This window comes from Notamacropus eugenii, chromosome 6 (genome assembly GCF_028372415.1).
Source record: "Notamacropus eugenii isolate mMacEug1 chromosome 6, mMacEug1.pri_v2, whole genome shotgun sequence".
Lineage (NCBI taxonomy): Eukaryota > Metazoa > Chordata > Mammalia > Diprotodontia > Macropodidae > Notamacropus > Notamacropus eugenii.
The window spans coordinates 378,635,147-378,660,713 of NC_092877.1; the positions used below are offsets into that span (position 1 = coordinate 378,635,147).

At 45.3% G+C, this 25,567-nt stretch overlaps 2 protein-coding genes across 4 annotated transcripts in view; one reads left to right on the plus strand and one right to left on the minus strand.

The window, feature by feature from the left end:
• Positions 1–8,158, minus strand: part of THAP4 (THAP domain containing 4) — a 56,906-nt gene extending 48,748 nt beyond the window's left edge. The window contains exons 1-2 of the mRNA XM_072618762.1: positions 8,040–8,158; positions 2,326–3,467 (exon numbers count right to left, since the gene is read on the minus strand). Of these exons, the coding sequence (XP_072474863.1) occupies positions 2,326–3,467; positions 8,040–8,116 (1,219 nt within the window). The 5' untranslated portion in view covers positions 8,117–8,158. The remainder of the gene's footprint in view (positions 1–2,325; positions 3,468–8,039) is intronic.
• A 3,638-nt stretch (positions 8,159–11,796) lies between these two features.
• ATG4B (autophagy related 4B cysteine peptidase) overlaps positions 11,797–25,567 on the plus strand; it is a 37,237-nt gene continuing 23,466 nt past the window's right edge. Inside the window, exons 1-2 of one of the 3 annotated variants that reach the window (XM_072618776.1) lie at positions 11,867–11,958; positions 14,444–14,571. In XM_072618776.1, coding sequence (XP_072474877.1) covers positions 14,568–14,571 — 4 coding nt within the window. In that variant the 5' untranslated portion in view covers positions 11,867–11,958; positions 14,444–14,567. Of the gene's footprint in view, positions 11,959–14,443; positions 14,572–25,567 lie in introns of all 3 variants that reach the window. The other 2 variants (XM_072618777.1, XM_072618774.1) reach the window with 2 other exon arrangements.

The following is a 25,567-nucleotide window of genomic DNA, read 5'->3' on the forward strand; positions in this document are numbered from 1 at the left end:
AGCCAAATCCCTTAGCCCCTTCTGCTCCATCCAGCTGGTCTCATTACTCTCTTACTTCCTGTCACTACTGAATTTCTTGTGTAGTCCAGGGCTTCTTAAACTTTTTTCACTTGTGACCCCTTTTCACTGTTAGGTCATTCCTTGGCACTGCATGGCCTGAGGGCGTATACAGTGCAAGGTGCACACGCTTTGTCTTCAGAACAAAGGTTGCAGTGAATTCAGGATGCACGGGCGAGTGCTGCCAGACGCACCTCAGATTCAGTATGCGTTTGATTTTGAAGGAATTTTTGGCTGTTGCAAGTTCAGAAACCTTTTACGCTGCCAAATTGTTCTTAAGCCCACATGGGATTGCAATACACAGTTTAAGAAGCACTGGTCTAAGCTGATGCTTTCCCTTCCTCACTGACCACTCTCTCCCACAACACTCATCGGGCTTCCTCTGCCTTCTCTTTCTCCTGAAACTACTCTAAACTCACCAATTATTTCCTTATTGTGAAATTCTGAGGCCTCTTTTAGTCTCCAGCCCCTCTGACCTTTCTAAGCCCTAGTTAGGGGAGACTGTGGTCTCTGAAGTCAGAAGGACCAGGTTCAAATCCTGCCTGATGCTTACTCCGTATGTGACCTAGGGCATGTCATGAGCGCCTCAGTAGCCTCTTCTGTCAACTGAGGAAACTGGATGAGATCTCCTAAGTCCCTTCCAGCTATGGGTCTAGGATCTGCTGGATCTCACCAGACTACAACATTGCTGCTATCCCCTCCTGCAGACCCTCAGTGCCACCTAGCTGTGTCATTCCTCCTGCTTCCACTCTGTACTCCCTCCACCACACCCTTCATCCTGCTGCTCATGAAGAGAGCCAGGTCATGTCACTCCAGTGCCCAAAAGGCCTCCATGGCTCTTTATTGCCCTCTGAGTCAAGTTCACATCCTCCTGGCAAAGCCCTCCTGATTTTTTCAGCCTCATATCTTATTCTTACCCACTATGATTCAGCAAAAAGGACCTCCTTTCCATCTCTGTGTCCCAGCTCATACTGTGGCCCATGCCTAGAATGCGATTTCAGCTTCTTTACCCACAGAGACCTCTGGATCTTTTCAAGCCTAACTCACATGCCACTTCTTTCTGGAAGCCTTACCTGATTCACAATTATGGTCTCCTCAGACTTCACAGTTGTTTGTGGTGCAAATACTGGCTTTACTATATCAGGTGATCCGTCAGAATGAGCTGTTTCTTACTGTTTGTCTTGTGCCCACTCTCCTAAATGCTGGGTTCCAAAAGAGCAAGTATTCTGCCTTGTCTAAGTTTGGGGGCTTCTGTGGTGCCTCGAATGCAGGGCGCCACAGCTGAAGGAATGCTGGAGCAGGCCGGGCTGACCTCCCAGTGCTCAGACTAACAAGAATGTCAGAAGCAAACAGAAAACTTGAGGGCTTTTTGTTTTAGGCTTTCACTTGTCATATTAAGAAACTAATGATCACACTAGATTCTCAACTTCCCATTCACCAGCACCCATAGCGACTCTATAGCAAACACAGATGACTTGTGAGATCAGAAAATGGAAAGTATTTAGAAGCCTTAGCATAAAAGTGACTGATAGTCATTCCGTTTAATCAAACAAAGAACCCAATGATTTACTGGACAGTCAATGAAAAGAACATATGAAACCCAACTGAAGCCTCTTCCCCAGGCATACAAACCCGACAGTCCTCTGTGCAGGAACAAAACAGAGCCATTGTCTCACATCGGAGAGCTGACTGTCCTCATGCAATGAAATATCCCTACCTTTAAAAGAATGGAAAAGAATTCCCTCCAAATGGTTGCTCTTAGACCATGCCCTGCTCCTTATTCTCAGCTGTAGCATTTTTTGCCCAGAAATGAATTAATCTTATGGACAGAGATGCAATCTGTTTCCCTCAAAAGGTTCTCAAACTGAAAGCCAATGCCATTCCCAATCCAATGGAATCCCAGCTTTCTAATTGCCAGCAATCCCCAGCAATTTTTTGGTCAAGCATGTCCCCACTAGCAGAGTCCAAGGTCTCTTGGTAGAATTTGAGCTTAAATGAATTATAAATTCATCGTCTAAATGAATTTTTAATTCACTTGCATGGCTCTGTGCATGTTGTAATAAGCATACTTTTAAAATGGTGATCTTGAAATGTTTAAATTTGGAAATGCCTTTCAGATAGAACCATGTTTATTTTTGACAATCAAAAAGCCTTGAAACTACAGATCTAAGGATACAAAGCCTTTCTCTGAGAAAGACAAGCCCTGGAAACAAAGAACCTTAAGGAAACACCCATTTCCAAAGCCCCTTGGGATGGCGGAATACTGACCACAGTCCGGGGCTAAAAGGCCGTTCAGGTAGGGGAAAGTGAGTCTCTTGACTTCCTCCAGCTTCTCACGCAGTTTCTTCACCTGGTTGTCAGAGCGGCTTATCCTCTGCCTCAGCAGTTTCAATTCTCCATTCTTCTTCTCCACCTGTTCCCGCAGGCAGCACACCTGGCTCTTGCTGGGCCTGGAGGAGAAGCAGTAGGAATGGAGTGAGTCAATGAGCTTGCAGGCCCCTGACGCCGACATGATGACCTCATTGATGGACATAGGATCAGCGTCCGTGTCTCCCTTCTGACTGAGCACGGCTTCTGTGGCGGGCTTTGGAGTGACGTCTGGTGGAGGCGCCGATGAGCTCTGGGAAGGCTTCTGAGGCGTAGCGGTCAGGGAGGAACTTGGGGTATTGTCCCCCAAGCCTGTGCCGGGCACCACGCTGCCACGGCTGCAACCTGGCTCCACATCTCTCTTGAGTCTTTTCCTGTCCAACTGTTCCTTTGGAAGTGAGGGCCTCTCTCGTGTGTGCCGTGAGGAGAAGCTGTACGAGTGGAGGGAGCCAATGAATTTACACGCCCCTGACCCCGGAGGAGTAAAGTCATGGATGGAGATACCACTCTTGTCCGAATTCCAAGCCCCGGCTGGGGCATTTGTTTCAGTAAAGCCCTCCAGAGCAGGCCTCTCCTGGTCTCTTGGGACACTGGGCTCTGCAGCCAAATTGTCAGAGGAAGTCCTTGGAGACCCTTGTGGTGGGGTGGACTTCTCTGCCCCTTTCTCAGTTTGGGATGTGGCTTGTTCCATCTTTCCAACCTCTTCTTTTACCATTAGCTCTTCATTCATAGACAGTGGTGAACATTCAGTGACTTCACCCCCGGCTTCCTCCTGGGGTTCCCTCACATCCCCGGGAGATGGGCCAGCCTCCTTCCTCCTATTTCGAACATGACCTCGGGCACTTTTCTTTTTCTCTGCCAAGTGAAAGATGGATGGCACAGCTGTGGGTTTGAGAAGTCGGTGCTGGTCCTCCAGCCTCTTAGAGAAACTATCTTTGGTGAAATGTTCACTGCAGAGGAAGGAATACTTGGTGGGAGTCCAGTTATCCCTCTGAACCGCTTTCAGCCACTGGATCAGGCGTTTTGAATCCTTAAGGGGGAACCTGTAAGACAATTAGAATAATAAGTAAAAACTTCTTACATTCATTGAAGAAACAAAAACATTCAGTGATTAAAAACGAAAGGATGGTTTTTCATAAACTCTAAGTCGTTACTAAGTTGAAATAACATTTTCTTCCAGACTCCAGGCTGATTCTAACAACAATGACAAGCTGCATCTTTACACTTGGCATCATGGGATAGCCTGGCTTTTGACATCCTACCCATCACCTCAACAATTCAACAAAAATTGTTTGCTTGTTGTTTGATGACCCTGCAACTGGTACCATGAAGCAAGGCATGAAACAGAGACTGAGGGACATCACAGTTGTTGCTCACCATCCCAGAGGATAGATATCCTGTAAAGAGAAGAGGGTTTCCCTCTAGATTGGCTTAGGAGAACAGGGTGTCTCATTTATAGGTAACAGCATTCTAACTGCATCAAGCACCAAAATGTCACAGAACTCTTAAAACAGGACCTCTGAGTACTCAGATCAGCCTAGTAATCTGTAATGGAAAAACTAAATTGATAAGTGCTCCCCATCATCTAGACCAGGGTGGGGATCCTGGAGCCTCGAGGCCCTAAGTGGCCCCCTAGGTCCTCAAGGAAGAAACTTCGACTGAATATAAATTCAGTCAAAGGGCTACATTTGATGATGACACAGTATTTTAACTCCCAAGTCAATTTTTTAACGTAAATGTTTTCTTGGTGATAATCATACTTGTAAATCTTAGAACACCAGAATTTCCAAAGAATCAGAACACCTCTGATAGAATTGGTAATGAAGAAATATATATAGTAAGCACAAAGCAGGCTAAAGCATATTTCTGATGACCTAAATCATGCCACAAAAAGTAGCATAAAGAATATAATCCAGGAGATGAGTGATGTGAAAAGGAGGCAGACTGATCATGTATCCATGTCAAGTCAGCTGGCATTTATTAAACACTAAGAGCCAGGCTAAGCACTGGGGATGCAAGGACCAAGTAGAGATGCAGCTGTGTTCAAAATTAGTGTGAATAAGGAATCAATGTGAAAATGAATTTGGTGAAGTGGTCACATTTATTTGAATCTGAACTAATCAAAGCAATAATCATGAAAAATAAACACGGTGCCAGCCCTACAGAAAAATACAATGCAAATTTGAATAATGTGACTAATTCATGGGAACTATTATTCAGGTTAGCTGTGCTCTCAGAGGGGAGTTTGGGAAAGGCTTCTCATAGAAAGTTAGACTTTAGGGGAGACTAGAATGAAACCAGGGAAGCCAACAGCAGAGAGAAGAGGGCATTCCAGGCATGGGGAAAAGCTGGGAGACAGGAGTGGCTTAGACAAGGAGCAGCAAAGTGGATGGTAGAGAAAGGCGTAAAATGATTGAAAGAGTTGGAAGGGGACAGGTTGGGAAAGGATTTAAAAGCCAAACAGGAATTTGTATTTGCTCCTAGAGGTAGCTGGAAGCCACTGGAATTTACTTAATTGGAGCGGGGCAAGGCAGGGAGGGTTGTGCAGCTCAGACCTGAGGATGATCATTTTGATGGCCGAGTGGGTGATGGACCAGAGTGGGGAGACACCCGAAGGAGGGGGAAAACTAGCAACTACTGAAATAATCCAGGTGTGACATGATGAAGACCTGCCCCAGGATGGTGGCGACCACCCAAGGAGGGAAGCGGCTGTCACAGACATCATGAAAAAGGCAGCAATGCCCATGAAATGGCAGAAGAGCTAGAGGAAGACCCCTTATACATTGGGCAGACTCCTCCATGGACAGACCACATCCTACAAGGACAGAAGGAAGATCCTCGCCCTCAGGGGTATGAACTTCCTCAACCAGGTGAAGGTGCTGACCTATGTCCCAGGGATGCCATGATGTTCTCAAAGAGCTTACAAGCTACTAAGGTTTAAGAGTTAAAATATTAGTTAAACGAGGGTCAAACATAAAGTCAACAAGTAAGCAAGCATTTACTAAATGCTTATTAAGCGTCAGGCACTCTGCCTGGCATCACACAAAGAGTGGTGAGGGACATCAGTCAAAATAAGAAAATGCCACCCAACCTATTGAGAGCATTTATCACTGAAGAGGAACACGCACTGGGCTTATATTTTAGAATAACAAGGAAATGAATATGTTATCTGTTTCATGGTCACATGAAGTAGCATAAACTCTATCAATTCTGGGAAAGAAGTTGGGCTAGTCCTGGAGTAAGTGAGGGATACCAGTCAGCCCACCTACTGCACCGGTACACATGAAACAGAAACAGAATGAGAAGGAAGGCCTCTAGAATGGTGCTCCAGTACCACAGCAGGTGCTCAACAAAGGCGTGTTGATTGATTGACTGGGTAGTGGTTGGTCAGTCATGTCTGACTCTTCATGACCCCATCTGGGGTTTTCTTAGCAAAGACACTGGAGTGGTTTGCCATTTCCTTCTCCTGCTCATTTTACAGATGGGAAAACTGAGGCAAACAGGGTTAAGTGACTTGTCCAGGGTCACATAGCTAGGAAGTATCTAAGGCTGGATTTGAACTTGGGAAGATGAGTCTTCCCGACTCCAGCTCCAGATCCCTATCCACTGTTGACTGGGTTATATTCAAGTAAAATTTAAACTCTGTGAAGGCAAAAAAAGGTTTTTTTTGTATGGGACTCTCTATCTGGCCCATAAGCACATAACAGACACATAACGAAGTGAACTGGGTAGATCATCTGCAGAGACAACGAAAGACATGAGGGGAAATCAGACACGATGATCAGGGGTGGAGAGTGTAGGACAGTCTTCATTAACTGCACTGTGCAAGTCAAGGACCCATCAGGTATCAAAGTAAGAAATAAGTAATTCAATGTCAAGAAAACAAAATGCTCATTGGGTCTCATCTTTCCAGCCTCATAGTTCTCTGGGTCTAATACAGGTATGAATTATTCAAATTCCATTTGCAGTGTCCTGACCTCTTTTTCAGAAAAAGTGAACTGCTATCATTGGCCTGAAAAATTTGTTTGTGAGGTTCAGTAATTTCTGTCCTCATTCAAAACAATTCAGACAGGGTTAGAGAACTGTGGAATCAACGGCAAACCAGAATGGCCATTTTCTAAGGACCTCCCAAAGGAGTGCAGCAAAAGTAACAACTTCTAATGTAACAAGTGCTGCAAGACCTTGAAAAAGAAACATACTAAATTATTAGGAATTTTCACTGGATAATGCAGAAGGGCTAGAGCCCTGGCCTAGGAGAGCTTGGGAGCTTAAAACTTTAGATAAATATTGTTGCACAATGTAAAATGTAACATATGTATTACATACACATACATATGTATACATGGGGTTATGTCAGCCCAGTATCATGGGAAAAGCTTTGGATTTGGAGTCACAGGCAAGGGGTCAAAAGCCCAGCTGTGCTTTTTATAACCTGTGTGACCTTGGACAAATCACAATATCTTTAGCTACAAAATGAGGTGGTGGGTTCGGTCTCTTTTAGATTCTAAATCCCATAACCTAGGCCCCAAGAGTGCTTCATGGCCATGCCCTTAGGGCGCTTCCCTGCTGCAGCGCAAAGCAAGCAGATGAGAACTCGGGAATTTAACTGGGAAGACCAGAAAGAAACTGTTCACAAGCTACGTCAAAATGAACGTTCTAAATGAAAATAAGCACACCGTTCGGTAGGCTGATGTAAAGCTGGGCAAGTTCCCGTGGAAGGGACGGCCGCCGGTCCCTCCGGACTTTCGGCGGTCCATCCCCTCTGGCAGGATCCCTTACCCCGGGATGCTGTCAAAATGGCAGCTTCTTTGCGGTGTATTTCGGGCACTTGGGAAGTTCGTCTAGTGACCTTCCCAATAGGATGCCCTGGCTGCCAGCCTCAGCATCTCACTCAAGTTCCCTTTCAACCCCCTCTATTAAAATCACCTCCGGGAGGAGGCCGGGTGAATTCAGGAAGTGCCGGGTCTACACCCTCCGCCTGTTTCCCTCCTCACGGAGCCCAAGAGGTGATCTCCGAGGGACCCACCGGGAGGCAAGCACAGAGAACACAAAGGGCCGACCTGATGGGCAGGGGGCACACGGGGGTGGGGGAGGGCAACTCAAAAATGCATTTTACTGCAAGAGGTGCTTTTTGTAAGGACTGCAGGGCAGCCGTGGGGCTGGGGAACCATGACTTGGTTGTTAGTAGAAGTTGTCCCTGCCCTCAGCAGGCTTTAACACCCCCCGGGGGGCTCACCCCGAGAGAGCTTGAAAGGAAACCCAACAGTCCTGGTGCGGGAGGGGGTCCCGGCCCGAAGGCTCCCGGAGGAGGGGGCACCAGGGAGGGCACCGGGCCGGGGTGAGGACCCGGGCCAAGCTGGGGTCGGGGCGGGGGTGAGGATGAGGAGGGGAAGGAGGAGGGGAGAGGGGAGGACTTCTCCCCCCACCACAGGGAGCCCCCCTCCCCCAGCTCTCCTCCAGGTCCGCGGCCTCTCGGGCCACATTAGGAGGTGTGGCCGGCGGGCCGGGGCCGCGGCCGGAGGAGCCGGTGCGGGGCGTGACCTCGAGTAGCCCCCCGGGCCCGCCCCCGCCCGCCCGGCCTCAGTTTCCCCGGCTGTCGGGCGGCCCGGGGTTACCTGTGGAAGCTCACGGCCCGCTTCTCCCCCTTGCCCTGCCGGTTGGAGCAGTTTACCGCCGCGCAGCAGATCACCATCTCCGGGCTCCCCGGCCCGGCCCCGGCCTCCCCTGCCCCGCCCCGGCGGGCTGCCCGGAGGACGGACGGAGAACGGACTGACGGACTGCCGGCCCAGACCCGGGCGGCGAGCGAGCTGCGAGCGAGCGACCGGCCGAGCCAGCGAGCTAGCGAGCGAGCGCGCGCGTGCCCGCGCCGGCCCCGAAACTGAGGCGCGCGCGGGACGTGGGAGCCGGCCCCGCCCCCGCCGCTTCCTCCCGCCTCCGCCGTACGGAGACATGGCGGCGCCCACACCAACATGGCCGCCGCCGCTCACGCCCCCATCCCCGCCCCCGGACCCCGCGCGGGGCCCTGCCGCCCAGATGCACTTCTCAGAGAGCTGCGAGAGGCCAGCCGAGCCGTCTCCATGGTTGTCGCCGCCGTCTGCAGCGGGCCCGGCCCCTACAAGCTCCCCTTTCCTCCGCTGTGCCGTACGACAAGATGTCTGCGGCCTCTATGAAAGCCCCCCCCCCTCCCCGCCCCGCCCCGCCCCGCCCCCAACAATTAACCCCTGAGGCTGGAAGGAGCTGGGCTGTTACAGTAGCTCATCAGCCTAGGAACCGCAACGAAGCACCTACTAAATGCCAGAAATTGTGCTGGACCCTGAGGACGAAAAGACAGAAGCGCATCAGTCCTGGCCAGCTTCTCCACGGCGGGAGGGGACAGGTTCATGGATCAGCAAGCCTCGATGAAGCACCTACTAGGTGCCAGGTGTTGCGCAGGGCTTTGGGGATGCAAGACAAAAGTGAAAGGACATCTAACCTAGCCCTTACACCCGTGAAATCTGAGGCCGAGGTTCAGCCAAGCCTGAGCCCGTACTGTGAGACCATGTAGGCGTAACAGATACAATGTAACTTTCTTTTAAATGAAATGTGTGGATACTTTTTGGTTCAACTCATTTCATTTCTAGATACCTCCCCCAAGCCCTTCTGAACTCTCCAATGCATCCAAGAAACATAGACATATGATACAGAGAACCCATTGGAAGATGCCAAGCAGTCACCTACCTGCCTCTCAGACAAGAGGGAGATACTCTCATCATCCCTTGTGAGGAGCAATTACGGGTGTTCAGGGTTCAGCTTTTCATTGACATTGTAATTGCTTGCATTGGCAGAATAAGAGAAAGCTTCCCCTCTCCCCCCAACATATTGGGTAGAACCCTGGGGTGACCTTAAGGAAAGGCATGGATGAGAGTCACACAGAATGAACAGGCGCAGATGGCTAGTGACCTGCATCACCAAAGGAACAGTCCCTCTGGGGATTTGGTTGTGTATGTTGTAGTTCTATGAAAAAATGATTTTTTTTGTCTCTGTTTTTGTTGTCCCCAAGCATGGTGCCTGGTGCTGAGTTACCACTTAATGAATGCCCATGAATGAAACTCTTGAAGTGTTTTACAACCCCTCTCATTCTCACCAGTATGCTTCTAGCAGGCATTGTACTGGAGGGTAAAGGACATTGATTTACAGTCAAAAATCACAGTCCAAAGCTATAAGGTACCCAAGTGGCCTATCATAGCATTACAGAATCACAGAAGAGTGAGAAGGAATCTCAGTACCACCTTGTCCCAACCTATCTACCCATACATTCATTCAACTTTTATTGAGCACCTACTAAGTGCCAGGTTCTGTGCTGAGTGCTGAAAACACAAAAAGAAGGCAAAGATAGCCCCTGCCCTTAAGGAGCTAATAATCTAAGAGGAAAAAACAGCCAATCTATATGAAGCAGGCTATCACATACATGATAAATGCTCTTGCAGCCTCTGGTTGAAGACCAGTGTTGGCATTTTGCACAAGAGGACATTTGGTTCCAGGAAATTAAGCAACTTGCTCCAATATACACAAATTGTCTAATCCCAAATTCAGCATTCTTTCAATGCTACAATGGGCAACCTAGGTGAGCCTCAACTCTATTGAACAAATATTTATTAAGGATCTATTACTGACCCCAACCTGTGAGATGTACTCAGGATACAGAGACAAACAGATGTGCCTCCTTTCCAGGACAGTTCATCTTCCTGGGCATGCACAGTACAACAGAGATTATTAAATAGTATGTAAAACAGAACATAAAACAATTTCAAGAGGGCTTGGGGTAGATATCATGAGAGCATTTGGGCTCTGTTTCCTCATCTTCAAATGAAGACATTGAAATTTGTTGGTCCCTCTCGCTTTTATGAACTTGCAGGTTAATTCCATTTTCCTGGTTAGGAAACCAAGGCACAGTCAATCAGCCAATAAGCCTTTATTAAGTATTTACCATGTACCAGATATTAGAGATACAGAGAACAAGCCAAAACAATTCCTGCTCAGATTCTCATGGGGGTGGGGGGTGGGAGGGAACAGTGTATATATGATGAGAAGAGGGAATGGACCTAAATTACATTCATGTTGGCTGGTTGTTGTCCTTTGTTCTAGAAGAGGACCAAAATGACATCACTGTGACACCAATGTGTCTCACTGTGGCTGATCAGACCAATATGAGCTTGGAATGCACTACCACAGATTGGGCACTGATAGTCCGTGGGAATATTTGAGGTGGACACTCCAAATTTGTGCATCCTGCTTTTCCTTTGTGCTGTCTCAATTCTGTTTTGCTCATAGAGCAGAGCACCCTTTTTGATCTGGGCACACCATGCTAGCGGTCTTGTGCCAGCGTCTCCCATGTCGCACAATCAAATCCAAAGTTCTTGAGAGTGTCATTGTATTGCTTTTTCTGACCACCATGTGATCTCCTGTCTCAGGGAGCTTCTAGATGGAACACCCTCCTCCCCTCAGGGAGCCACAGGCAGTTCCCAAGCCTGAGTCTTTCGAACTCAGAGCCCAGCTTTCTAACCAAGGCTGAGCAGTGCCCCTCCCATCATGTGCATATATAGTTTATACAAAACACATAGAAAGTAAATAACTCGGAACCTTAGAGAGGAAGGCACTAGCAGCTGGGGGGATGGGGAAAGCCCTGGGGAGAAAGGGGCCCTTGAGTCTTGAAGGGAGCCTTGGGAGGGAGTTAGGAGGTGGAGCATGCCAGGTGTGGAGGCCAACCAGGGCAAAGGCATAAAGGCAGGAGACAGGTGGTTCTGTGACAGGGTGAGCAAGTCATCCAGTCTAAGTATCTTTGACTTTATCCAACATTGATTAAGCGCCTACTATGTTCGCAGAATTGCGCTAAATAATGGAAATACAAAGACAGAATGTAGAGGTGTCCATCCCTCAAGGAGCCCACTAACTTGGGGGCAGAAACAAGCTTTTCCTAGTAACACCAGGCCAGATGCATAGTAGGCACTTTAAAGTGCAGGCCGACTTGACAGCATGCATTTATTAAGCACCAGCTAAGAGTTAGCTGCAGAAGATACCGTGATAAAAGGAAGATAAATTCCAGCTCTCAGGGAGCTGAAATTCTCCCGGGAGATGCCAGTCGGAAATGCCTTTGCCAGAGATCCCAGAGGGAAGAACTGAGGCTCCCTCACTCTCCAGCCTGGTCCAGAACCCCGTTGCTCTTCCTCCACCTGCCTGGGTCTGTCTGCGTAAAGACCACGCCCCTCCACCCGCGCGCTCTACCCTCCGGCCACAGTTCCGTACAACAAGATGGCGTCCCCCAGTAGTTCCTCCACTCGTTCCACGCTCTCCACTTCCTCGCCCGGCTCCCTTTCCGACCCCGCCCCTCCTCCCCTGCGCTTCCTACTCACGTGCCTTCGGGCGCGAGGCCGCGTCCTGATTGGTCCCGTCTCCATGTGACGTTATGCAGCGTCGCGTCGCGTTGCGTCGCGTCGCGGTGCCTGAGGTAGCGACGCTGCCGGTTAGTCGGTGGGTGAACACGAAAGATGGATGCAGGTGAGGAGGCGTCGTCCCCCCGCTTGCGGCTCCTTTCCGGGGGACAGGGAGGAGATGCCGGGGGTCGGGGTGGGGGGGTGATGCCAGAGTTGGCCCGGGGCCTGCACGGCTGGGCGCGTCGGGCCGGGGCAAGGCCCTCGAGGAGCCTCGGCAGCGACCGGGCCTCCCTCCCGCCCCCTCCGGGTGGTGCCTCGGGCGCGCCGGGCGGCTGGGCCCTGAAGGCCGAGAAAGGGCCCCGCCCCGCCCCCTCCCCGCGCGCCTCCGCGTCCGTGTACCCCCCGCACCGGCCGAGCCGCGGCTCCCCGCCCCCTCCGCTCCCAGGCCCCCAGCGGGGTCTCCGGGCGGCTGCCCCGTGTCCGGCCGGCCCAAGGTTACCGCCGGTGTCAGGGGCGGCCGCCCCCCGAGGAGCGGGAGCCGAGCGTCCTCGGGACAGTCGTCGCCGCTGGCCGGGTCCTCCGGGTTTTGACCGGGCCGAGGGGGATGGAAGCGCCCCGGAGGGCGGCCTGACCCCCCAGAGCTAGAGGGAGACCCTTCCCCTTGGGTGGGAGGCCACGAGAGGGGGGCGGTCCTCGAGTTGTCCGGCCCCCAAGCCTCGTGTTCTTTTCCCTCTGTCTCGCGTCCGAAGCCACAGAAAGCCGCCCGTTGTTCTCGTTGGCCTCAGAGACCTTAAGTTTCCGAAGTTTGTGGGGAGACTCAAATGTGTCACATCACCCCAAGAACGGTTAAGGATCCAGCCGGGAGGATGGCGTGGATCATGCCGAGAGGACCTGGTCCTGCGCCTGATTGACCTGGGAGAACTGGGGCGAGTCACTTCAACACCGAGGGCCTGGCTTTCCTTAGGGAATTGAAGGCGATCCCCTAGAGATCTCGCCTTTCGCTTGGACCCTTCCGTCTTAAGCCTCTAGGCATTCCTAAAAGTGTTTAGTCTTGTGCCCAGGACTTTTTTCACTCGGTTACCATCACCCGCACTGCCAAAGCCCTTAGTGTCATAGCTTCTTAACGTGGCTTTCCCCTTTACAAAGAAAGTAAAGTCAGAAAGAAGACCTTCCTCCACTACCCAAAGCCAGAAGATTCTGTCATTTTTGCTAGGGAAACATTTTGAAATTTTAAGTTTTTGTACCCAACTGGTCATTCCTCTAGTGGGAGAGCTAGGTGGCACAGTGGATAGAGTGGGGTCAGGAAGATGCATCATTCAAACGAGGCCCCAGACACTTAGTAGCCATGTGATCCTGGGCAAGTCACTTCATCTCTTTGCCTCAGTTTCCTCATTTGTAAAATGAGCCAGAGAAGGAAATGGTAAATCCCTCCATGGGGTAAAACCCGTCCCACCCTCCAGTATCTTTGCAAAGAAAATCCCATTCACCAAAGTGACTGAACAACCAAATACCATTCCCCATGCTTCTCCCCTCCCCTCCCTTCCCTTTGGTATCTGCTGAGACAGTTGAGATGTTTTATATTCCCAGTCCCATTTTGTCTTTCCCCTACATAGACTGGTTAGTTTATCTTTAACCTTATTCTTGTGTTTTGGCGTACATATGACCTTTTATCTTCGAAATAGATTTCTTTGGGGTGCAATTTTACTTGTGATTTTATGATATTATTTTGTTTTTCCTAGCATTTTAAACTTATATTAGTTGAAAATTAATGCTGTTTTAATGGTATGTTGAAGGTTTGCCTGTTAAATGAATAAATGTGAAGAGCATTGGAAAAACAATTCCTGTCATCTTATCATTGGAATTCTAAATAAGCACACTGAGCAGATGAAGTTTTAAATTTAGGACTTTTTATTGACTTAAAAAAAAAATCACTCACTTTCCAAGAACCCTTCCCTTCCTCCAAAATTGAAGAGTTTTTTGTAACAAAGTCTAGTTTAGTAAAAATACATCAGCACACATTTATAATCTCTATTTGTAATCCATTGCCTCTGCCAGTTGTAGTGAAGTATACTTTACTCTCTGTCCCCTGGAGTCAAAATTGTTCATTGCCTTGATCAGAGTTTTGATGTTTTTCAGTGTTTACCTAATCATTATTGTCATTCTGCAAAGTATTTTCTTAGGCCTACTTCTCTGAGTTAGGTTCGTTTAAGTCTTCCTAAATTTCTCTGAATTTTTTATCTTCATTATTATTTGTGAGTCAGTAACATTCTATTTCATACTGTTTCAATAGCTCTTTCAGCCATTTCCCAGTTGTTGAGCATCCTCTTTGTGAAAAGTGCTGCAATAAATATTTTCTCCTTTGTTTTTAACTTCCTTTTGTGGATGAGTTGAACTAATAGCCACTAAGGCCCCTTCCAGCTCTCAAATTGTAAGATTGATGGAGCTAAGAGAACATAGGATGTGGTGATTTCTCTATTGGAGTTGATGTTCTTAAACCTAATTATAATCATTAATATCTGTTGTTTTTCCAGAGAAGAAAAATATTGTTTACTTTGTCATTTTCACTGTTGTTTACAGACTTCTATAATAGGATTTTTTATTTTTAAAAGTGGTCCCTAAATTTGGCTGTGCGGAGGACATTCATGAGAAGGTGGTGTGACGGTGTGCTGAGAGAGAGCTGGCCTTGAAGTCACATCTGACTTGAAGTCTGTGACGTATGTGGGCTGTGTGATAATGGGCAAGTATCTCAACAGTGGTTGGATCAGTGATTTTAAGGTTTTCCCCACCTTGGCGAAATTATGGGGACAGATCCTGCGGCTTCTCTCCCTACAAAAGTTCTTTCATAGAAGGAATGTGATAAAGGAAGAAAATGGGTGTGAAGACATTATTTTCTTTTCAGTGGAAGAATGGGACTAGTAAGGCGTTGAGTTGCTTCCTTGTCTCAGTGCTCAGCTTAGTCTAATTTAGATGTTGGATTAGAATTAGAAAGTTGAATTAGAAAGTCTGCTTCTGCCTACCAAGTTGGGTATCTTGGGAACCAGGTTTTATCACATTTGGACTTAGAAGGGGATCGTTTTTTTCTTATGAGGTTATGTGCTAGAACTTAAACCAAATGTGCTGAACCCTGTATATCGAGCAACATTTTAAACAGCTTCCTATTACAATCCAAGGGGAATGCTGCTTATGTAGGGCTCCTTTTGAGGCCATGGGTTTGTTGAAACAGGAGAGGATTTTAGCTTTTCTTGCTAAAATTAGGTAATTGTTTAGAAAGTACTAATAGAGCCTCCTCCAGGCTGCCCTAGCTCAAGTCCTGAATGCCATTAGCATTTGTCCGCGACTACATAGTTCAGTGCTACATAGTTACTTTTGCATGTTATTTGTCAATTTCAGGGCAGGGTCTCGGATTCTTTTAGCTAGTTCCATTCAACAACAATGTGACCTATGACAGTCCTGGAAATAGATATTTAATGAAATATTTAATGCCTTTGGGATAGACTTCTTTACTATTGTCTGGACTCCTAGAATTTAATTTTTTTGCATTTTGTACATAACATTAATCTAGTGTGTTGACATAACATAAAGATAAGTGAAATAAAAAGGACAAAATCAAACTGTGTGGTAGCATGGATTAGAGAGATGTCATTGAAAAAGCTCTCTAGTTTCTCCGTTGCTTATTAAGCAGTCTGTCTTTATGTCAGGAGTGCACTCAGAACTAACTCCCCAGCATTTAATGTAAATTATTTTGGGATTCGTTAAAGGAAATCAGTTTCACAACAAATATTTTAAACATGTTAAAAACACCGAACTTCTAAAATTTTGTAAATTTCGGGTTGAAATTTCAGTTGTACTGTTTAAGCTTTCAGAAGGTTTTTGTAGATGTTTATGATGGAAATACTTTTGAAGCAGAAATGTGCTGTCATTTATAAGTACCATGAGTGTACATACTTTTTTGTGTGGTTTTCAGATTGGTACTAAAGAGAGAAATCGTAGTTAAATTCTTTGTTGTTTTTGCACAAAATCAAGCACTTTTAGAGATGGGAAGGTCCTGACCGACCATCTAGTACAAGCCTTAGTTTTTGTAGATGAGGACCATGAGGCCCAGAGAAGTGAGATGATCTCTCCAGGGTCACACAGCTAGTTCCCTGCAGAGCTCGATGAGAACCCAAATCTTCTCAATCTTAAACCAATATTTTCTTTGTAACATTTTCATTTTAAGAAAAGGGCAAAAGATGGTTCTGCAAACTTGACATTTAAACGCAGAAAAGGTTTGGACAGGATGAGCAAACATGATTTGTGAGAAATTAGAAATGGTGATCCCTTGAAACCAGCATTGGTTCACCTGAGTTAGTCTAAACTAATCTCATCTCCATCTGTGAAAATTTTTTAAAGATTAAGTTTAAGCAGACTGACTCTTCATGTGTTTCTAAAGTGAAGGTACTGCAATAGAAAAAAACTACTGTACAAATTTGTTGTCTCTTTTCTATTTTTTTTTTAGCTTTTTAGTTTTGAGTCAGATGAGCTCAGTTACAGGGTCATGATATGCTGACTAGCTGGAATATAATTGAAAAAATGAAACTCAATAATATTTCTGACATTCTCTTTTAGTATTTTACTATAGTTTTTTCTGCATTTGTCATCCTTCAGACTATAAAATTATTGCATAAAAACTCAGGTTGCTGCTGTCCTTTTTCTTGCTTCCTTCCTAATTGGACCATATGTCAAAATGCCGAGATTATGAACACCACTTCATATAAAGGTCATGGAATTATAGAAGACTGAATCATGAGTGAAGAGATTATCTAGTCTCATTATCTCTGATATCCATATGTTCATTGTCTTCCCTTGATTGTTTCTGGAATTTTCTTATTCTTATTGTTCAACCTGTTAGCCTGAATATTGTTTAGCCTGTTTTTAAATCTAATCTTAGTGTTGTTGCTTATGTTAGAAAGTAGTAAGTTTCCACTACAGCTGTAAGTTTGAACTTTACTAAGTTTTTTCAGGTTTTCCTTTTTGTACCTTGTCTCACTCCATTGATTTTTATACCACTACTAAACATTTCGTAGAGATCATGGCAACGGTTTTCACGAAGCTTACTTTTGTAAGCTTTAAATTATAGATGTTTTAAGAATTTTCTGTTGGAATTTTTACTTTTTATTCCAACTCAGGGAGAAAGGGCTGTTTAGTGTTACTGTGAAGACCAAATACAGATTGGTCACAAGAATGCAAGGAGACGTTGGTCTTTGGAAATGTCTAGACTGCTAGTGTTGCATTGTGGAAGGTAGGATGAAAAGTTGACTCTGAAATCTAGAGGGGAAATGGAACCATTTAGGTTTCCATGGGGAATGGCGAAATCATCCTCCTGGAACTTTGCCAGCTACCATCTGTTTTCTGTTTACCTTACCATCATTATAGATCATTGAGATGCTTTGGACTGTTGCCTTTGCCAAGACCTTGTAAGATGTTCTTCCTGGTACTAGGGGAGAAGAGGAGACATCTAGTGACTAACATAGTTAAACCTTTCTGTTAAGCAAAATCAAGCAAGTTGAGAATATTTCATTTATTGTTTACAATTTGTTTTCATTAGTTGTCACATTCTGGCTTTGGCTTATGGAATAAATGCTTTAGGTACAAACGTGTCTTATATTCCCAGTTTCGTTAGTAACTCTGCTTTTAATGATTTACCAAAATGTTGGATTTGTCATTTTAGCGCTATGATAAGCTAGAGAGAGTTTGGCCTTCACAATTTTAATTGGCTTGTTTTTGTACCTTTTCTCACATCTAGGTTGGCTTCATCTCTTTGGAGTCTTTTGTATTCATCTATTTCGGTGCTAAGTAGGTATTAGTACCTCATAAATGCCTTAGTTACTGCAGAAGACAGGGTGTGATGTATTTGAACCTATTTAATAAGACTGACTCACTTGTACTGTATTGGCTGTGAAAAGATGGCTTTCTGACCTATAAACCTTGATAATAAGTGTAAGAAATATGTCTGCTCTGCATTTCTGTATTCCATTCATTTAAGTAATTTTACATCAAAATAATCTTGAAAAAAAACAGTTGGGACTTGGCTTAAAAATTAAACTCTTTTTGGTCTGATAGTCATATACATTTTGCTTTTCTCTTTGACACTTTTCTTAAATGGCAAGTGGTGCCATTTTCTTAATGATTCACAGTTTGTCATCATTTTCATGGTAGGAACCCAAGGAAAATAATCTTGTTTAAACAAAGCCTGTTGCTGACTGGACCAATGGTTCTAGCATTTACTAGACCACCAAATAACTTCTCTTGTGAACCCCTGGTCAGTTTATATAAAGTGTTTCTGCAGGAAATGTGGCCGACTGAGGTGAGTCTTACTGGTGATGGGGTTAAATATCCGAAGGTCAGAAATTCTTATATTACAACGTTCTGTAACTAAGGTTTAGATAGTTTTTTTTCCTTTCAGCAACAGATTTTGGCCTCTGAATCTGAATAAAGAGAAAATGACATACGACCTTAATCCCTTCCCAAACTTACAAATTGTTTTCATGGTGGTGTGAAATGACAGGTATTACCATGCTGTACAAAAAAAGGCAGCCAAGGCTTATAATTGAAATGATTTGTTCCTGGGCCACGTGGCAAGTTGGTGAAGATTAAAGAAAGCATTTAAGTGTGTGACGATTTCTTTGATCTTTTCCTTCCAGAATTATCTTCAGGAAATATAGAATTTCAGAGCTGGAAGAGACCTTAGAAATCACGTGGTTCAACCCTGTCATTTCACAGATAAGGAAACTACCTCGAGCAGTAGGGTGGCTGGTCCCAAGTCATGCAGCTAGTTGGAGGCTAGGCCTGGACTGGAACTGTGCTTTCTCACAGCCATGCAGTTGTTCAAGAAAGAAGGAAGTGTTTATTAAGCACCTACCATGTTCCAGGCGCTGTTAAGTGCTTTTGCAAATACTATCTAATGTGATCCTCACAACAGCCCTGGCAGGGAAGCACCATTATTTTCTTCATTTTACAGTTGAAGAAACTAAAGCAGAGAGAGGTGCAGTGATTTGTCCAAGGTCACACAGTGTCTACAGCTAGATTTGAACTCAGGCCTTCCTGATTCCACTGTGGCACCAGCTGCCTCTGAAGGCCGGAGAGTTGTTTATGAATAGGCTCCTTGTGCTGAGACACTTTGAGGAACAACTTCCATGTTCAGCCAGTACACATTATTTGTAAATAGCCATGGAAAACAATTGAGCTGTTGATGAGCAGATGTTTGCTTAGAGAAATTTCAGGACTGAGACCTTGCTGGTTATATTCATTGAAAAAAGACTTCAGACATTCAAGTCAGTACACATGTTAGGCATTTACGAGGGTCGTGCTGCACTGATCAGAGTGGAAACTTAGGTGTTGCTTGATTGTGTTGTGAAATTAACGTGAAGCAGGGAGATGAGGACATAGTATCATTAGGGGTCGTTGAAGGTTTTCTGGGAAAGGAAGCCGGTTCAGCTTTTGTATGTCTAAGGCTTTGTAGAAAGGCAGGTAGAGAGCTTAGGTACCTCTTGAAAGAATTAGATTCACTTTCTGATCATGTAAGTGTAGCCTACCCTGCTGCCTGTTTCTGAAGGGACTTTTTTTTCCTGAATGTTGCTGCATTTAGTTTTTGTCTCTGTTTTTGGCCAGTGGATGCTGAGTAAAGCATGTCAAGAAGTTGCCAAAGCCACTTTGATTTTTCTGTCTTCTGATAAATGGTCTAGGGGACCTAGGGCTGATTACAAGTGAGCAGGTTGCACTGAGGGCCTTAGTCACGTATACTTCCCTGAAGATGACAATCCTAACCTTCCCCTGCAATCTTTGTGTAGTTTCCTGAAGCCTCATTCCTTTTGGCCGCGGCTTGAATATTCCAGAGCGTAGCGTCTTAGCCAGGGGAGGGAATGTCTCATTCACAGGCTTTCTCACCTTCCATAAACTTCAAACTCCTAAGACAAACCCTTGTGCCACTGTTTGACACAAGTGAGTCAGGACTAGTCATGTTTTTGGAGAGCAGCAGGGACTCTTCCTTTACATGATGCCACTGGAAATCTGCCCTCCCCACATGAAAAGCACATCTTCCGAGTGTTCCTTCTATGTTAATGTAGCTTGTTGGCACTGATGCTTCTCTTGGTACTCATGACTTGAGATGGGTCTTCCTTACGGGCTGTGGAAGAGGGGGGTTGAGGCTTCCTTCTTTACTGTGAGTCCCAGCAGACTCTTGAGGCTGAAAGCCTGGCAAGTGGATCCTTTGCTTGGATAACATATAATATGAAAAGGTGGAATGTATGTCTTAAAAGATGGAAAGGGAGGGGATAGGGGGACAGCTTTGCAGGACTCTGCTTGTCCGAGTTAGAGCAGCTTGAAGAGGAAAAGGCATCAGGCCTTCTTTGGAGCGCTGTGGCTCCATCATTGTACAACAGGAAAAGAGAGAAAAATGATTTCAAATGGTAGACGGACTTCCCTTCGCTCCAAGGACATTGGCACTCTTCTCTTTTAGGGACTCTGCATTGCAGGTCTCCTGTTCTGTGTATAATTGCTGCTCCTTGGAATGTCTCGAAGCCAGCTTTTGAGCTTCCTGTCCTACTCCGGCACATACTGGTTTTGACCCAGACAAGTCCCTCCACCTGCCTCTTGATGCATTGGCAGTTTCCTTATCCAGCCTTTTCTAGCACTTAGCATGATGTCTGGGACCTAGGAGGCACTTAATGTTTGTTGATTGACTGATCACATCAATGGATTCATAAGTCTGGGACTGGTACCCTAGTTATTACCATCTACTTAACAGCTCGGTGGTAAGATTTCTCATTGTACAAAAATGGGTAAAGTTTCTACGCAGGATTATTACACCATTTCCTATAATGCAAGTTACTGTGGTAACTCCAGAATTAGGAACCAAAGGAACCCTATTTTGGCAGCTTCAGCAGGAGAGTTTTGAAAAGCCCTAGATTGGGAGATTGAGGACATACTCTACTCCCAGATCTTTGTGACCTTGACCTCTCTGGGCTTCAGTGTCCTCCATCTTGGAGAAAATGACTGTTGTGGTCCCTTCTGACTAAATCTGTGAGCCTTTGGATTTCAAGCCAGGACTTCTAGGATGAGGATTTAGATTAAGATTTCTTTCAAGGCATGTCTGTTTCTTAAGCTTTTTATTGTATCAATGGTAAGATTTGATGAAGCTTTTTAAGCATGGAGTTTTCAGGTAAATAAAAGGAATTGATCACATCACAGTTTTTTCACTTAGTTTTTTCTGTGTTTATTTTTTTGAAGCCCAGAAGGTAAAACACTGGGTGGGGGGAGGATGCAAAGAGAAAATGCCTTTTAAATTGAAAAGTCATTTGAGCACAATAGCATAAAATGTTCCTGAGATAAGACATTCTACTTTTTTTTAATAATACTTTCCCCCCAATTACGTGTCAAGACAATTTTTAGCATTCATCTTTTTACAAGATTTTGAGTTCTACATTTTTCTCCCACTGTCTCTCCCCTGCCCTCTTCCTAAAATGGTAGACAGTTTGATATAGATTATAGATGTGCTATCGTGTAAAACATTTCCGTCCTAGTCACAGGTGTGAAAGACGAAACCTCAAAAGAGGAAAAAAACACATAACACAATAAAGTGAAGACAATGTGCTTTGATCTGCGTTCGGGGCCCATCAGTTCTTCATCTGGATGTTTTCCTGTGAGTCCTTTGTATTTGTCTAAGATCACAGTGCTGTTGAGAGGAGCTGAGTCATCCATAGCTGACCCTCACACGGTGCTGCTGGCTCTGTGTACAGGGTTTTCTGGTTCTGCTCATTTCACTTTGCGTCAGTCTTCCCACATCTTTTTGAAATCTGCCTCTTGGTCATTTGTTACTGCGCAGTAGCGTTCCATTGCATTCATATGCCTCATCTTGTTCATTCATTCCTCAGTTGATGGATCCCCTCGATTTCCAGGACTTTGCTGCTATAAATATTTTTGCACATGGAGGTCCTTTTCCCTTTTTTATCATCTATTTGAGATACAGATCTAGTAGAGGCATTGCTGGATCAGTTTGGTTGCCCTTTGGACATCGTTCCAAACCACCCTCCAGAACTCCACCAGCGGCGCATCAGTGTCCCAGTTTTCCCACATCCTCTCCAACATTTCTCATTGTCCTTTTCTGTCCCGTTAGCCAATCCGAGGTGTTAGGTGGTACCTCAAAGGTGTTTGCATTTGCATTTCTCTGATTGCTGCTGCCTGCTGTTTGCTTCATCCTCTAAGTGACATCAGGGAAGGGATGCTGTGACATGGAAATGAATTGGATTTAAGTGAGGGAGGGCTGTGCAAAATCATCAGCCTCACTTCAGGACAGCTGGAGATGGCCCAAGGCCGAGGGGGGGTGGGGGTGGGGGGAACCTGCAAGCTTCAGTGCCACATGTGTCCTTCTAGGTGCTTGAGGGGGGCTTTTGGATTAAGTCCAAGTTCTATAGGACAAATCTTTTTGTTAAGGGGATTTGTTCTGTGAAGTTTGGATTCAGCCACACTTGAGGACCTAGAGAGCCACATGTGGCCTGGAGGCTACAGGTTCCTCACCCCTGCCTTGGCCTTTTCAAAAGCCAGTTGAGAAATGAGGCCTTAATCAGAGACGCTTGCTGTAAATATTGTTTCCCAGCTTTCTGCTTTTTTCTTCTAATTTTGCTTGCATTTGTTTGTACAAAAGCTTTTTATTTTAATACAATTAGAATTATCTACTTTGCATTTCGTTATGAATTCTTCCTTTCTTTCCTGTCAGTAAGATAGATTTCTTTATTCAACTGGTTGTGTATATTCCCTCTTTGAGCCAGTACTGATAAGAGTAAGGTTCACGTGATGCCCATTGATCACCCTTCTGTCTTTTCCTCCATTGTAATAGGTTCCTCTTACCTCATGTGAAATAATATACCCCACTCTGCCTTGCCCTTCCTTCTACAACCAGCGTACTCCTCTTTCTCATCCCTTAATTATTTTTTATGTCATTCCCTTCAGTTCACCTTATATCCATACCTGCTGTTTTATGTGCATTCCTTCCAGCTGTACTGTTGATGGTACAGTTTTTTAAAAATTTAATTAATTTATTTGTTTTCAGTTTTCAACAATCACTTCCATAAGTCTTAAACTTTCTCCCCTTCCTTCTTCCCTCCCTCCCCAAGATAGCATGCGGTCAATCTTACGTGGGTTCTACACATGCATTCTCATTAAAAGCATTTTCATATTAATCCTGTTGCATAGAAGAATTACAATGAATGGGAGATATCATGAGAAAAAACACAACATAGACGTGAGAATATATCCTGCTCCATCCTGCGTTCTGAATCCCTAGTTCTCTCTCTGGATGTGAACGACATTTTGCCTCAGGAGTTTTTGGGAGTGTTTTAGGTCCTTGCATTGCTGTGAAGGACCAAGTGTATCCGATACAGTCCTCACACACTGTGGCGGTTGCTGTGTACAATGTTCTCCTGCATCTTCTCATTTCACTCCACATCAGTTCATATAAGTCTTTCCAGGTTTATCTGAAGTCTTCCTTGTTCATCATTTCTTATAGCACAGTAGTATTCCATTATATTCATATACCACAACTTGTTCAGCCACTTCCCAACTGATGGGCATCCCCTTGATTTCCAGTTTTTGGCCACCACAAAGAGGCTGCTGTAAATATTTTTGTACGTGTGGGACCCTTTCCCATTTTTATGATCTCTTGGGGATACAGTCCTAGAAGCAGTATTATGGGTCAAAGGGTATGCACATTTTTGTAGTCCTTTGGGCATAGTTCCAAATTGCTCTCCAGAATGGTTGGATCAGCTCGCAGCTCCACCAACAATGAATTAGTGTTCCAACTCTCCCACATCCTCTCCAGCATGTATCATCTTCCTGTTTTATCATGTTTGCCAATCTGATAGACGTGATGTGGTAAGTGGTACAATTTTTAAGAATTACAAGTATTATCTTCCCATGTAGGGATGTTAAACTCCATTGAATCTCTTATGATTTTATTTTCCCTTTTTAGAAGGTTCTCTTGAGTTTGGGTATTAGAGATAAATTTTTTTGTTCAGTTCTGGTCTCGTTATGAAACCTTAAAATTCTTCTATTTTATTGAATGACTATTTTTTTCCCTTGAAGTATTGTGCTTGATTCTGCCAGGTAGGTGATTCTTGGTTGTAGTCCTAGCTCCTTTGCCTTCCTTTGCTATCATGTTCCATCACTTCTGCTCCTGCTAAGTCCTGTGTAATCCTGGTTGTGGCTCCCCAGAGTTTGGATTGTTTCTTTCTGGCTACTGGCAGTGTTTTTCCACCTGATAGTTCTACAGTTTGGCTGTAATGTTCCTGGGAGTTTTGTGGGCCTCTTTCCTGAGGGAACCATGGATTCTTTCAGCACCTCTTTTGCCCTCTGACTGCAGAGCATCGGCACAGTTTTCCTTGGTAATTTCTTGAATGATGCTGTCCAGGTCTTCCTTTAGATTGCGGCTCACAGGTGTCCGATGCCTGTGACCTTGTCTTTCCTGGATCTGTTTTCTAGGTCAGTTTTTCCAGTGAGCTATTTCATATTTTCTTCCATTTTTCGTTCTCTTGAATTTGTTTGATTGCTCAGCATCATTTAGCTTCCACTTGCCCAATCCTAACTTTTAAGGAGGTTTTTTTCCTCCGTTTCCATTTAGCCAATTGTACTTTTTAATGAGTTTTCCGCAGTGGGTTTTTGTATTTCCTTTTCTTTTTGGCCAGTTCTGCTTTTAAGCAGTTTTTTTCTTTCCCCAGGCTGTTATCTCTTTTTTCATAATTCTCTTACATCCCTCTCATTTCTTTTCCCAGTTTTTCTCCTACCTTTCTTATATGATTTTTGAACTCTTCCATGAATTCTTTCTGGGCTTGAGACCACTTCCCATTTTGGGGGGAGGGGTTTGACATTGTTGTCCTCTTATGAATTTGTGTCTTGATCTTCCTTGTCACCAACTTTCTATGGTCAGATTTTTTTGTTTGTTTTTGCTCACCTTTTCCCTTTTTTTTTAAATTTGAGTTCTGCCACAGGGGTAGAAAGGGCACCATCTCAGGCTTCTTGTGCCTAAGACTGAAGACCCTGGCTGTTTGTTTGCCTGGTGCTGCATTGGTGTTGCCTCAAGGCCCATGGGGGACCCTTATATGTCTGGTGCTGTGATGGAGGAGGGTGGGGTTTGGGGGTGGCTGGCACTGCTGGAGGCTGCCTGTTTGCCTGGGACTATGCTGAAGCATGTGACAGTGATGGCAGGTACCTGGTGGCTCTTTACGCTGGAGTCTGCTCATTCCTCTGGCCATCCTGAGGCCCATGGTCAGGTTTGGGGGAGTCCTGGGATTGGCCTTTACCTGTTCCTCCTCACTGGGGCTTAGGATCTCCTGCTGGTTTGCCGGGTTGCTTCCTGTTCCGGACTGTGTTCTCTCTTCACCAGGGTGAGACAGACTAAGATTTCTTGCCCATCTTCCAAGTTTCTTGGGCCAAAAGATCGTTTCATCCTGTTTTTTTCCTGCTTTTGCTGTTCAAGAATCTCTTTTGGAGCCCTCTTTTATGGTTGCTTCGAGGTGAATATGGGAGAGTTATGGCAATTTACTGCTTACTCTGCAGTAAATATTGGCTCTGGGCAGTTCCCAAGACATTCTACTTTTTCAGCCAGGACTGTTTGCAGTGAGCTGGCATAGTGCTTGTAAAGTGATATTAGTAAGGTTTGTGGTCGACCACGTGGATGTTGCTTCCAGTTTTTCTTAACTATACCT